The following is a 14,071-nucleotide window of genomic DNA, read 5'->3' on the forward strand; positions in this document are numbered from 1 at the left end:
AGAGATGGTATAACCATATAGAACACGCACAATAAACTAATTATATTTTTAAGTTTCTTGGAACAGAAAGAAGTTAGATGTTTTCAGTCAAAGGCCCTGGCGTCATACTGTGAATCCAATGTAAAAGAACAAATGGCAAAGGAAATTTTAAAAATGGAAAGTAGAGAAGAGCGAAGAGAAAACTACCAGCAGTATCTTATTTTATGATGCAAATAATCCCTTCTGTCAACACGAGTATTGACATATGTCTCAATTGACATACGAGATGGGAGAGAAGTAGATTCATTTCATTTAATCTCATAATTTGTAGCCAGATGGCTGGCCAGTGGAAGAAAGAAAAGGCATTCTTACATGCAGTACCTGACAGACCCAATCATCATTAATGAGCAAAAGTGGTTTAAAAACAAAATAAGATTTAAAATATCTTTGCAAAGCATTAATGTTTATGTATCTTCTCCTGAATTATAACCAGTCTCTGTTTTTTCATTTAAACTACTATTTACTTAGTTTTTTTAGGGTTTAATTTTCCCTTAGTCACTTATGAGATAGAAATAATCACCAGAATGTGGAAAGAACACTAGTGACTAAATGCTTAGAAAACTCCTTTTATAAAATATTAGATTACTGCCTACATGTCTGTAAAGAAAATCAACCAAGATTCAGGAGATTTGCTCAACTCCTCAAAATTTCCCAAGAACCACCGCCTCAACCGACATCATTCTCACCAAGATACTTCAGCCCATAGAAATAATTTTATAAGTAAAATATATGGCAAGGCATTAAATCCCAGAAAAAGTACCACTTTATATTCACCAGGGGAAACAAAGTAAGCCCCAAAGTAAAACTGTCAATTACTGTCATTGCGTTGTTGCAGTCAAAGAGTTTAATCATATCATGAAGAATTTTAGCAAGTACTAATTTAATTAAAATGTGAAATCTTTAAAGTACCTGCAGCTTCCCTTAGCTCATAAATTAGCAAATTTTTTTATTTAAATAAGAGTCCCTTCCCTATATTCACCAACTACATGCATGATGTATCTGAATAGTCCTATGCAAGCATTTTCTACTTCTCTTCATTTTCTCTTTCTCTTGTTTTCTTCTTTCAAAGTTACTTTGCATTCTTTTTTCAGACATCTGCATCCTTTGGTATCACACTTAAGAATCCAGAGAATATGATGGTCATTATGGAAAGCAATCACACTCTACATTGATGAATGACTATTTACAAAATGATTTCTATCATTTAAAGGAAAGAATGTAATTGAGACTTTAAATTCCAGATAAAATGCTACAACTCAAATGACACTGACTAGCTACAAGCTACTGGAAGTCACCCACCTGGGGCAGCATGCGATTTTCTTCCTCCAGCTGTCTTACTCTTGCCTCCAGCTGCCTAACATAGGACAAGGTTGATTCTAAAATTAAAAAGAAAGAACTCACATTATACACACAGGTCTTGTTTGGTGCACTGTCAGGATATTTCTGGTTCGATTTATTCACATCAGGCAGTGACTGCATAGTTTAAAAAAAAAAAAAAAAGATTTCTCCCCAGAAAAACAGGAACACAAGCCATTGAAACCACAAGCACTTTGAACAATTGTGCAACGTTAAGGACAGTTAGGGGAAGTTATAGGCGGTGAGATGGCAGGCTTTTGTACACTGTGCAACCCTCAGAATGTTAGACATCTTGAAGACACTTACTCCCCTTTCTACTTACTTTGTGCATTTTGAGCTTTCAGTGAGCTGTCCCCCATGTAAGACTTTTTATAATCTTAATTATAACCAAAATAAATTACAAGTCATATTAAAAACAAAATAAAAAATATTTCCAACACCCAGCTCCCTTCATTTTCCCAAATAAATACTTCAAGTCTTAAGAGCAACATTTATTCTTCTCACCAATCTATAGGTATTAGGACTATAATCCAGAGAACCGCTACAAAAGGGCTAAGTGGAATCGAGGCTACATTTTGACTTTGTTTGGCAGAGTGTGGCATAGATCCAAGCTTTCGCCAAATCTTTAGGTAAGCCAGGGGGGCCGACTTTAAAACTCCTTCTTGTTTTCATTTCTTCACAAGCTCAGGTGTGTACTGAAAGGTAAGAATCAGCATCATGCTTAGAGTCTGTCCCATGTGAACTCCAAAGTTTATACCTTTTTACCTCAGGAAAGGGCTCATAGGCAAAGGAAAGAGGAGTTTCATTCTGAGGAACAATCTGACAATAACTCTTCTTCATTAAAGCAAAAATATTCATGTGGATCATATAGCAACATAGTAGCCATTGATTCATGAACCAAGAACAAACCTATTTCAGGAATAGTAAAATGTACCTGATGATAGAATTCCTCCAGCATATTTCCATAGTTAATGTGAAACCTCAGTGCATGTTCTTCAGCTTCAGAAACATAAAACGGCAAGAAGCAAGACCAAGACGGTAGCGCATTTAAACGGTAAATATTTGGTGCCCCTAACAATCTGAAGTTAGAATGGATATTGATGCAAATTAATACCTTGATCTGAAATTCATCACGGAAACTCTACTTTATAATTTTTATATGGAAATTGGTTATATGAACTCAATTCCATTTTTGTGACCTTCAAAGCAGTAAGATAGCATTTAATTTTTCTAAAATACATAAGAAACTTTAGTCTTTAATTTGTAAATGTAACAATTAAGCTCATCCCTGACTGGTTTACAGCATGCCTGTTTTCACAAATATTTGCAGAAAGTCCCTATCACTGATGTTAATATAACAACCCACTGATTTTCCACCAATGGACAAGACTTAGCTTTAAGCATCCCTCACACAAGACAGAAATACAAGATAAAGGCAACTGAAGACATTTCCTAGAAATATGCTCTCATTTTTTTAGATCAATGAAATGTTAAATGTTTGTTTTATGGACTCTTCCAAATGGCAAATAAATAAATAAATAAATACATAAAGCATAAATGAATAACAAACATATTGATTTCATGAATCTACTTTAGCAAATGAATAACTGATCTGCAGATCATCAAAATATGAATGTATATCGCCTGATTTACACAGTTTTGTAAGCCTCACTCTCTACTCTAGAAAAACAACCACTTGAGAAGGGCTATCCAGGTGAAAGTTTGCTCAGAAATGTTCTGCTTAAACCATGAAGAAGCGTAATTCTTTTCTCCTTTGTTCATAATTTATACCTTATCTTTATTGTCCCTATACTGCACTATCCCCAAAGCAGCTGAAATGACTCTATACAGAGTGACTCAGGTGACATTTGAAAATGCCACTGAATAGATTTTAATTCAGTAACTATCTTCAGTCACTTTAATCTACTCCTGTTTTTAAGTTTTTTCAGTTTACATATTTGATGGCTTCACTAGGCGTCTACCTATATTATGAATGCCTCATCATGTCACTTCAAGATAAACAGGGTAGATTCCTGAATTTGGAAAACAGTCTTTAACTCCAATTTTTAATGTCAAGTTACAACAGATGAAGTTCACATCTTTGTTTCCAAGCATTCACTGCAAATATGGGCTGGGACAGGAAAAGGTAGCAAACATTTTTAGAGAGGTAAAATAATCTTCAAAAGTTAGCTGTATAAGATAAAGGCAAAACTAAGGAGAGTTGCGAGTTCATTCACTCAACACATACTTACTGTGTCACTGATTTGTGTCAGGCACTATTCTAGGTTTGGGATGAAGAGAAGGCCAGTTATTGCAAGACTTACTACATTTCTCAGAATACAAATTCTGTTTTAGGATTACATGCCCACATTGTTCTGTGTTCCAGAAGGCCCTGTTGTTCCAGGCGGTCTCTGTTACAATTTTTACCTACCAGTGAATGGGTACCACAATGAGAAAATTCCTCAGGGGATGGGGGCGGGGGGAGAAGGAAGCATAGCTGATGTGCAGGCATAAATGAGAGAATTCCTGCTGTTAGTTCTTTCATTCATCAAAAGCCTAATTACATAGTTCCTTAACGAGAATGGAATAGGCAAACATTTTTTTTCTGGAGCATCTCTGGTCCTCAAGTCACTATATAAAAAGCCATTGAAGAAACTACCCAATCCTTCCACTGTGACATGAAAGAAAAATAAGCATTCGTTTTGTTAAGCTTTTAGGATCGCAAGGTTTACTTGTTACTGCTCCATAGGCTAGCCAAACCTGATTACTAGTACATAGCAAATACTGGGACAGTAAACATTTTAAAAATAAGACATAATAGGATTGAGTATAAGAAACTCCATTTTTTTTTTTTTTGAAACTCCATACTTTTAAAATATATCACATTCTACATCCCAATTCCGGCTGAGCACTAGGAAAAACACAATAATCTTATAAGAAAGAAAAGAAGCCCCTTTTATGCTACAATGTATTTGGCTGCGTTGCTATAACGCCTTCCCCAGGCTGCTTCTTCCCTTTGCTTCCTCATTCAAGGGACTTCCAAAATGGCATCAACTATAAAATAAGCTGGTTTTCCATTACATGCAGGGAATGAGGACTATAGTTGAGTGTTGACCTAAGAGAAGTATCTGACAAATATTGGCATTCCTTTCTTTTCAATTGAGGTATAGTTGACATACGACGTTATATTAGTTTCAGGTGACAGCATAGTGATTCCCCAACTCTAGACATTATGCTGGGCTCACGGTGTTTTCCATTATAAAGTGATACCTGTACACACACACACACACACACACACACACACACACACACCCCTGCATTAGAATGTACTATAATTTGAATTGATCACCCACATTTTATACCAGTGGCTGAGGCTGTTAGAACTTAGATTTCAGACTGTCATTTTGGATTTCAGAGCTCAGGAGGCTCCTGAGAAACAGCCAAGCACTATGCCATACTCTACACAGATATACAATGTGTTCCAGAAGGATCCTGCCTTTCAAAAGTATATAACCACTTGTGCGGGGGGAAAGAAAAATAAAGGAAATGGTAAGGTAATATGAAATTCAGTGCTAAATCATGTGAAACATGAACACAGAAAGAGATCAAAATTGGTTGCAGTTCTTACGAAAGAGAAACTTGAGCTTAATGCATCAACGGAAGTTTGACAGGCCAGAGAGATCCAAGTGTAGCCACAGGATGGACAAGGACCAGAAGCCAAGAATGATAGTGTTGTAAACAGGGAAGAGAGAAAGGAGTCACACGGAGGAAGAAAGAGGGACATACTGGGGAGATGGAGGAAAGGCCAAGCTGCTTCCCACAATCAAGGATATGAAAAGCTAACATCAAAACAGTTATGCAGATGATGATTTGCTTTCAACGTCCCCCCCCCAAAAAAAGGTTTTTTCTCTTTGCACCGTGGGAAACCAAGAACATCTATACACGAGAAAAGCGAGGTTAAGCAAATATACCAATGTGAAAACCCTATGACATTGTCTAGATGTTCTCCAGGTAAACCTTGGGTGTACTTCCAAGCACAAACAATTTATTTCCATGTATCTTACTTTTCTTGGAAACTACATGTAAAAGTTCACAGCACCTCCCATGATAAACCAAGTGTAAGAACCAGTCAACAGTCACAAAACTTCCACCAAATTCTTATCTTCTAAATGGTTCCAATTTTCAAACTGGAATGTGCCGTAGAGGTTTCCAAGTTCAGCCTATCCCTGATCCCCTGACTCATTAGGCAGATAAGAGAACAAAACCCAGAGGGTAGTAAACTTGGCCCCTAACAATGGGGATTAAATGCATTCAGAAGAATTTGTTCCATTGCTGGGGCATCACGGTGATGGCCATCTTGGATCTTCTAATTATTAAGTGATACCAAGCTTCTTACATAGATAAATTCCAAGTTCTCCTTTTTTTCTTCCTGATTTTAAATATTCTAGATGGATCTTTACTGAAAATAAGTTGGTGTCTTCCTTGAACAATATCCTGGACTTGATTTCACTTCATTTTGCCTGAAATACATTCAATCATATAAAGTAGCTGGTCTTCTAGTTTGAAAATACGCTGATCAAAATGTTAAACCCTCTCACTTCCCCCTGCTTTCTAAAGCAGTGTTTCTCTCCCTAGGGGAACACCCACCCTTGAAATCACCCACGATTTATTCTGATTATTGTACATAAAGGTTTATTGTTTGTAGTTGCTACAGTCTAAGGTTTATCAACCTTCTGAGTGGTTTTGATTAGATGAAGTGCCATTGTGTCTCCAAAATTTCAGGGTAGAAAATAAAATCTAGTGATAGTCCATTCTAAGACAAATTATAGCATTTGGAAGAGTGCACACAGGAGGAAAATCACTTGGAAGACCATTGTGACCATGGGCAGATAAGATGGTAGCTTCTCAGAGGCTCTCTCAGACTTAGCCCCTTTCAGCCAGAGAGTCAAACGGCCACGTGATTTCAAATCTGGAGGCAATCTCTCCAAGAAAACCCAACTTCTAAAGACACTGCTTGGATTAGTTCCAAATTAATCCACCATCCACAGACTTTTGCACATTCTTAAGGAAATTACTTCAGAACTATATTTTTAAAAAATTATTACTGTTCTGACTAGAATTGTTTCTCTTTCTTCCTCAGGCAAGCAAAGGTCAGCCTCCTACTTAGAATTCATATTAGCTCCAGAAGTATAAGTGATTGCATTTCTCACTATAATTTGATGTTTTTCTTATTTAAAAAATCTTGTTGGAATCAGCATTTTTGGATTTGCCTGGATATTTCACTCAGACTACCTTATTCATGGGCAGAAACAGGATTTTGGTTTTTTGATTGGGAGGCTTATTTGTCCTAAATAAGTAAAAAATGATGTCAGGTCTTGCTCTACTCTGTTACCTATGAAGCTAATTTTACTCTTCTCAGACCTTTCCTTCTGTGCCAACCTGAAAGACATAGGAAATATTTTCTATCCTGTTCCTCCCATGTAGAAACTTGGTCACTGGTTATTCAATGGCCCCATGTTCCCTTAGGTCTGAGTCTCTGACACCTTCCCTTGGCCAATAACTCACTCCACTCTGCCTAGCGCAACACTCCTTATTCTTCTGTGCATGATATGAAAAGTAGCTCTCTAACTATTAGAATACCCCAAGATTGGAGTATATTGCTTTATATGATAATGGGCTTCATGTTAGTGGAGGTGTTTGGAGAAAGTAAGATGCCACAGAGATTTCTACCAGTGGCTAGAAATCCACTGTTTGAAGTGGCTGTTTGAAGTTCAGTAATCCTAAATTTTTAAATTCTTCCCATTCCATGAGTCTCTTTTAGTTTCACTTCTTCTCACCTCATTTGCTAATGATTCATGTATTGAGTGCTGTGTGACTTCTCTTTACCTACTTGCTTGTGTTATTTCATGTTTTCATTTTTTGCCCAAATATGCTACACGAAAATATTCCCTAAATTTTACACAGTGACTGGTAGTCTTCCCTGCAGGGTTTTAATACAGACTTGTTGAGTTACTTCAATATCAAGACTTGTTTGCCTGTGCCAGATGCTGTCCTAGATACCGGGGATATGGCAGCAAGACAAAGTGCAAAGAGTCTGTGCATTCATGAAGTTTGCATTCCGGTGGGGAAGACAGGCAATGAAAAGCAAACGCGATGTTTTGTGAAGGAGACGTGTGCAAGGAAGACAAGACAGAGTACTGGTGTAGGGAGATTCAGGGATGTGCAGCTATGGTAGGGAGCAGGACTTGGGAAGAGCTCTGAGGACCAGGACCTGTGAACAAACCAAGTATGCAAAGACCTTGGAGAAGAAAGTTTTAGACATGAGGTAAGTTGAGTACACAGGCCCAGGCTGGGAAGACCTTTGTTCTGGAACCTGGCTGTGAAGGGGGAAGTAATAGGCGAGGAGATGGATCTGTTTGTTTGGTCACCTTCCTCCACTGCCTAAGTTTTTCAAACCTTGTCCTCTTTTTGGCTGTTGACCTCTGAGGCCTAGACTTAAACCTTTTGGCCATCAGGCTTTCCCTGTGACAAAAACCTCTGCAGTGTGTTTGGTTCCATGCTCTCACACACCCCAGTTCTTACCTACTCAGAAATTCTATTGACCCGACCCTCCCCTCTGCCCCCAGAATACACTGAAAACACAACCTCACTGTGGTCTTTTAGCAAGGTTCCTGCTTCTACTCTTGCCTCCTCTCCCAGGTTCATTTTCATTCAAATTCTTTTTCAACCCACAGCAGCCAGGGTTTTCTTTCCAAAATGCTAAGCCTGGTCACCTCCACTTTGATCACTTCTTTCTCTACTCAAAACTCTGCAGTAACTCACCATTTTGCTCCACATAAAAGGCAAAGTCCTTAGAGGGGCGCCTGGATGGCTCAGTCAGTTAAGCGTCTGACTCTTGATTTTGGCTCAGGTCATGATCTCCTGGTTTGTGGGATTGAGCCCCACATTGGGCTCTGTGCTGACTACACAAGGCCTGCTTAGAATTCTCTCTCTTCTGCCACCCCTGCCCTCGCTCTGTGTGTCTCTCTCTCAAAAGAAATAAATATTTTTTTAAAAAGGGCTAAGTCCTTAGGAAGTCCAGCAGGGCCCCACATGATCTGGCCTGGCCACCTGGGAGCCGTCCCCTTCATGCCAGTACACCCTCTGTTCCAGCCATGAAGCTTCCTGTCCTGAACACCCCAGGCATGCTTTTGATTTTGTCCCCACTTTCTGGAATGCTCTTCCCCCAGACAGCTGCTTGGCTGACTTCCTCACTTCCCACAGGTCTTGTCCAAACCTCAGCTTCTCAGTGTGATTCACCCAGTTCACCGCATTTAATCCTGCCACTGGCCCCCACCTCCACCCCACATTCCTGATCCCCAAGCCTGTTGGACATTTTTCCAAACGCTTCATCACCTTCTAGCATATAACTTAACTTGTACACGTTATCTCTCTTGGAGAAGTTCTGTCTCTCCCCATCAGAATGTAAACTCCACATAGGGACCTTTATGTGTTGAGTGATGCCTTCCAAGTGCCTAGAATAGTGTCTAGTCCAATAAATATTTATTGGCTGTGTCAACCAGTTATGCAGACAGTGCCCTGAAAGGGAATTATTTCATAGTACAGGTCTACACTTTTCAATCACTCCAGGAGAGACAGGATTTGTATTTAATATCAATTAAATCAGAATCAATATCAGAAACAGAATCAATATCAATTCTGTTGTGCCATTTGAGACAACATATGGTATGTTGAGAAACATACCATAGGACACTAAACTTTGGATGAAAACTCTGCAGGGTTCTCAAATTATGTCATAACAAATCACTGGTGGGTAACTTCAATAAGAGGATCTGTGCTTTCATCAGGCAGGTAAAAAAGTGTGTGTGTGTGTGTGTGTGTGTGTGTGTGTGTGTGTGTGTATGCGTGCGTGTGTATGCGTGCGTGTGTTAGGGGATTGGAGAGGAAGGGAGAACAGGAAAGAGGAAAAGACGGAAAGAAAAGGAAAGAGAGGGGATAGAGACAAAGAATAGAGAGACAGAATAACAGCTGTGGGGATGTACAAAAATGGACCATGTCTACCACTAACATCTTAGAATATAAATGTCCTTCAGCTGGAAATCTGCTTTAGTAAGTAAGGTTGCCTTTTGGTTAGAATGGCACCTTCCCAGGAACATCTCCTCCCGGCCCCTCCCAGCGAGGGGCATCCTGAGGGTGCAGGAGCACACATACTTTGGAGGCACCAGCAGGTGTCAGCTGAGCCTGAGTGAGGGGCTCCAAGCTGTCAGAGAGCAGCTGGAGGAGGGCGGTGGGCAGCGGTCCATATCAAAACAGGCTATGTTTCTTTGAGAAGGGAAAAACCTGTCATTCCAAAGTTAAAGCAAACAGAGCAACGTGCTCTCCTGCTTATTTCAATTAGAATGAAGGCTGAAAATACTGCATCTTTTTCCAAGAACGCTTTGACAGAAAACATCATGAGTGCTATTTTCCCAGTGACATCTGAGTGCTGTGTTTTTTTGAACGAGTCCAGATTTTGTCATCCTTTTCCTATAAAAGAGTAAATAGTTAAATGGATATTGAAACCTGGTTATTTGTACATAAGTCAATTTAGAAATCAGAAAAAAATTATCGGGGGTCTATATCCTAACTTTTCTACCAGAAAATAATCACCATATATTTGTTCTAGTCTCTCCTCTTCCCAACTGAAAGTGTCTTTAAAGTGGGAGAAAATGGCATTTGTTGCATATTTGCTGTCATCCACCTGGCCTATTCCTTGGTAATTGGCACCTGGTTGTTTCTGCCTCCATTTCTCTCTCAATAGAAGGTGGAGGCTTCATGTAGCAAAGTCTTGCCTTTATAGTTCTTTTCTGAGCTGCCTTATGACTAGCACAGAGCTATGTGCTACAAGATGTTCAATAACTTATTGCTCAACGAAAGAATGAATGAATGAATGAATGGCCCATGATTCTGGTCCCAAGCACTCTGGCTGCTACTCAAAGTTTGTGCTCCCAGGATAGTCTGAAGCAGTTAACTCAAAATGCAGTCAGATTTCCTCCTAGAAAACAGAATAATATGCAGGGCGCCTGGGTGGCTCAGCTGGTTAAGCGTCCGACTCTTGGGTTTCGGACCCACTCATGATCTCATGGTTTGTGAGTTTAAGCTCCACATCAGACTCCAAGCTGACAGTGAGTAACCTGCTTGGGATTTTCTCTCTCCCTCTCTCTCTGCCCCTCTCCCTCCCTCCCCTCCCTCCCTCCCTCCCTCCCTCCTTCTCTATCTCTCAAAATAAATAAATACACTTTTAAAATATTTATAGAAAACACGATAACATGTAATCTAAGCTGAAGTCTGGCTCAGAGGAACTTTTTGTGCCCTAAAATTATTTTCACTTTTACTATTGCCTCTGAAAGCATCAGCCCCACAAAGGAGGTACAAGGTAAATAGCAGTAAATTGGGCAAAAGGAATGGGGACTACATGGAAAATATTTCAAACTCTAAAGAGCTATTTAGCATGAGTACCATTTTAACAGCTATTCAGGGTTAAAACGTGTCTTACTTTCCGTGTTACGTTGCTGCTGATCTTGTCATTTCCCAGAGAAAAGAACTACCTTTTCCCAATGCCAGAGGACAAAAAAGAATGTCATTTTAATAAATGTAACCACTTTCTTTAATGTATGTATTCCCCTTGTAAGTGTATCTTGTCAGTATTGTCAATGCATGCGCAAGGAAGTACATCTGTAAAAAAAAATTTTACAAAAGACAGTAAAAGCCTCAAAAATGTTCCTTTCTCTTCAAATAATTACTTTCCCTTTTTTGTGTATATTGAGATATTTTTAGAAGCCTATATATGGTTGTTTCCACTGTCACACTTGTCAACAAAATAAAATTTTTACCAAATTATACAGCAAAGCATCATTAATTTGGATCCCATCATTTGGGAATTCATAAAACCTTTATTCCATTTAGCCTATAGATGCTCTCCACCCTGGCTATGAAACAGCTGGGAAAACCACTCACAGTATGACAATTAAGGAATAGTGGGCTTACATAAGAAAAGCTAAGTTTTCACCATGTTTTAGCATTATCTATGCACAAAGTGATGCAGACAGATAATGGATGAATCTAGGTAGATAATGGATAGTTTAGATAAACAAAATTGGAAAGATCACGTACTTAGGAACATTTTTTTGTATGTTAGCTATTTTGGTTTATTTATCAAAAAGCACTTTTTTTTTTTTCATTTAAACTCAAGTTAGGGGGTGCCTGGGTGGCGCAGTCAGTTAAGCGTCCGACTTCAGCCAGGTCACGATCTCGCGGTCCCGGAGTTCGAGCCCCGCGTCGGGCTCTGGGCTGATGGCTCAGAGCCTGAAGCCTGTTTCCGATTCTGTGTCTCCCTCTCTCTCTGCCCTCCCCCGTTCATGCTCTGTCTCTCTCTGTCCCAAAAATAAATAAACGTTAAAAAAAAAAAGTTAAAAAAAAATAAAATAAACTCAAGTTAGTTAACATACAGTGTAGTCTTGGCTTCAGGAGTAGAATCCAGTGATTCATCTCTTACATATGACACCCAGGGCTCATCCCTAAAAGTGCCCTTAATGTCCTTCACCCATTTAACCCATCCCCCACCTACCTCCCCTCCAGCACCCCACATTTTGTTCTCTGTATGTAAGAGTTTCTTATGCTTTGTCTCCCTCTTTTTATCTTATTTTTTCCTTCCCTTCCATGTTCATCTGTTTTGTTTCTTAAATTCCACCTATGAGTGAAATCATATGATGTTTGTCTTTCTTTGACTTATTTCGATTAGCATAATAACCTCTTTGTATTCACAAGTCAGTTAACAGGTATTTGAGAACTATGTGCTAAACACTCATGTGCTACAGACACTTATTGAAAACAAACAAAAAGGGTTCCTCCTCTCAATGAACATTCTAGTATGGAAGACCGACTTGCATACACAGACACATAAATAACTACAATGCTCTCCCAGACACTCTCCACCATTTTAGCTTAGACCTAGATCATCATCTGTGGCATCGGAGCTAAAACTTGAATTTGCAAAGTCCCAAAGTGGATATGAATTGGAGGTACTCAAAAGCAAAAAGAATGCTTGGCCAAAGCCAGGTGAAGAAGCTAAGGGGAGAGGAAAGAGTTTCATGCTGGCATAGAAGGAGACCGGATGCACAGTGTGCGTCAGGATTTTGTACTGTTTTCAGTGAGAAGCCATTACAGAAAGGAGCTTTGCAACTATAATGTTACACAACTGATTTATTTTCAAATGATCTTCCTGGCTGCTTTGTGGAGAAGAGAAGAATGTGGGTAAAGGTGGAATGATGGCAGAGGGGGCTTCTAGGTGTGTAGGGAGAGGACTGTGTGTTGCAAATGAGCTATAGCAGTGGTACAGAGAGCGCTGGCTGCATTCATCACGTCTCCTAGAGGCAGTGGCCACATAGCATGCTCACAGAGTAGAGATGAGGTATTATGGGAAAAAAGGGATCAAAGACATGGCTACAGTTTTGACATGAATAGAGATGGCAGTGCAATCATGGGACTGCCTGTAGTAGGAACACGATTGGGGTGTTAAATCAAGAAGTTTATTTTGTTCATGTTAGGCTTAACATTTAAACCAGAAATTAGGTAAAATATAGAGTGGGTACTTAAATGCTTAAGTCTGGAGCTCTAGAAGACACTTGGGATTTTGGTATAAACGTGAGAGTCAATAGCAGAGAGCCCTTGTCAAAAGGAAGCCTGAATGTTGGAGCCTGGTCTGAATACAGAAGCCTGGTAGAGGCAGAGCCACAGGGCAGACACCCCTCCACAATCCCCCCCTCTCTCCCCAGCCCTTTTCCTCAGAAAGCTGAGCACCACCCAGTCTCCCTGGTAGACACGGCCTGATCTTCCACATGGGTACATTTTAAGGAAATGTCTTTTTTTTTTATTTTTAAAATTTTTTTTTTCAACATTTATTTATTTTTGCAACAGAGAGAGACAGAGCATGAACGAGGGAGGGGCAGAGAGAGAGGGAGACACAGAATCGGAAACAGGCTCCAGGCTTTGAGCCATCAGCCCAGAGCCTGACGCGGGGCTTGAACTCACGGACCGCGAGATCGTGACCTGGCTGAAGTCGGACGCTTAACCGACTGCGCCACCCAGGCGCCCCTAAGGAAATGTCTTTATCCATCTTCACTCTCACCTCTGTTTGATTCCTAAATCATTCCTCCCACATTCTTTTTGATCTCCTTCAACTCCATTTAGCATGCTGCCCCTCATTTTTTTTTTTTTAACCATCTTGGCCCCTTGCCCTCCCACAGTAATTTTTGGAAGGAGCAAAGTAGAGCACAGTGGCTAGGAGTGATAGCTCTGAGGATTTTAATTTTCCCTCATCAAACATAGATATTGAAGAACGTGATCTTTAAGACTCTTTAAGCCTCACCATTCCCTCGATCCCATTTGCAACTGCACCAAAAAACAAAAGATAACTAGGAATAAAGGTAACTAAAGACAGTCTGAAAACTATAGAACACTTATAAAAGAAATTGAAGAGGACACAAAGAAATGGAAAAGCATTCCATGCTCATCGACTGGAAGAACAAACATTGTTAAAATGTCTATTTTACCCAAAGCAATTTACATTTAATGCAATCTCTATCAAATTACCACCAGCATTTTTTGCAAAGCTAGAACAAACAATCCTAAAACCTGT

At 39.6% G+C, this 14,071-nt stretch overlaps 1 protein-coding gene and 1 long non-coding RNA gene across 7 annotated transcripts in view; one reads left to right on the plus strand and one right to left on the minus strand.

Moving 5' to 3' along the window:
* Positions 1-14,071, plus strand: part of LOC147582514 (uncharacterized) — an 874,254-nt gene that overhangs the window by 503,883 nt on the left and 356,300 nt on the right. The gene's annotated exons all lie outside the window — the stretch shown is intronic.
* The window catches only part of CCDC85A (coiled-coil domain containing 85A), a 204,916-nt gene that overhangs the window by 37,969 nt on the left and 152,876 nt on the right, over positions 1-14,071 (minus strand). For 5 of the 6 annotated variants that reach the window (XM_086701063.1, XM_086701064.1, XM_086701065.1 and 2 more), the window contains exon 3: positions 1,339-1,415. The exons of the other annotated variant lie outside the window; for it this stretch is intronic. In XM_086701063.1, the coding sequence (XP_086557189.1) occupies positions 1,339-1,415 (77 nt within the window). The remainder of the gene's footprint in view (positions 1-1,338; positions 1,416-14,071) is intronic. 6 annotated transcript variants of the gene reach the window in all.

Source organism: Puma concolor, chromosome A3 (genome assembly GCF_028749965.1).
Source record: "Puma concolor isolate L17-30 chromosome A3, mPumCon1.1.hap2, whole genome shotgun sequence".
Classification (NCBI taxonomy): Eukaryota; Metazoa; Chordata; class Mammalia; order Carnivora; family Felidae; genus Puma; species Puma concolor.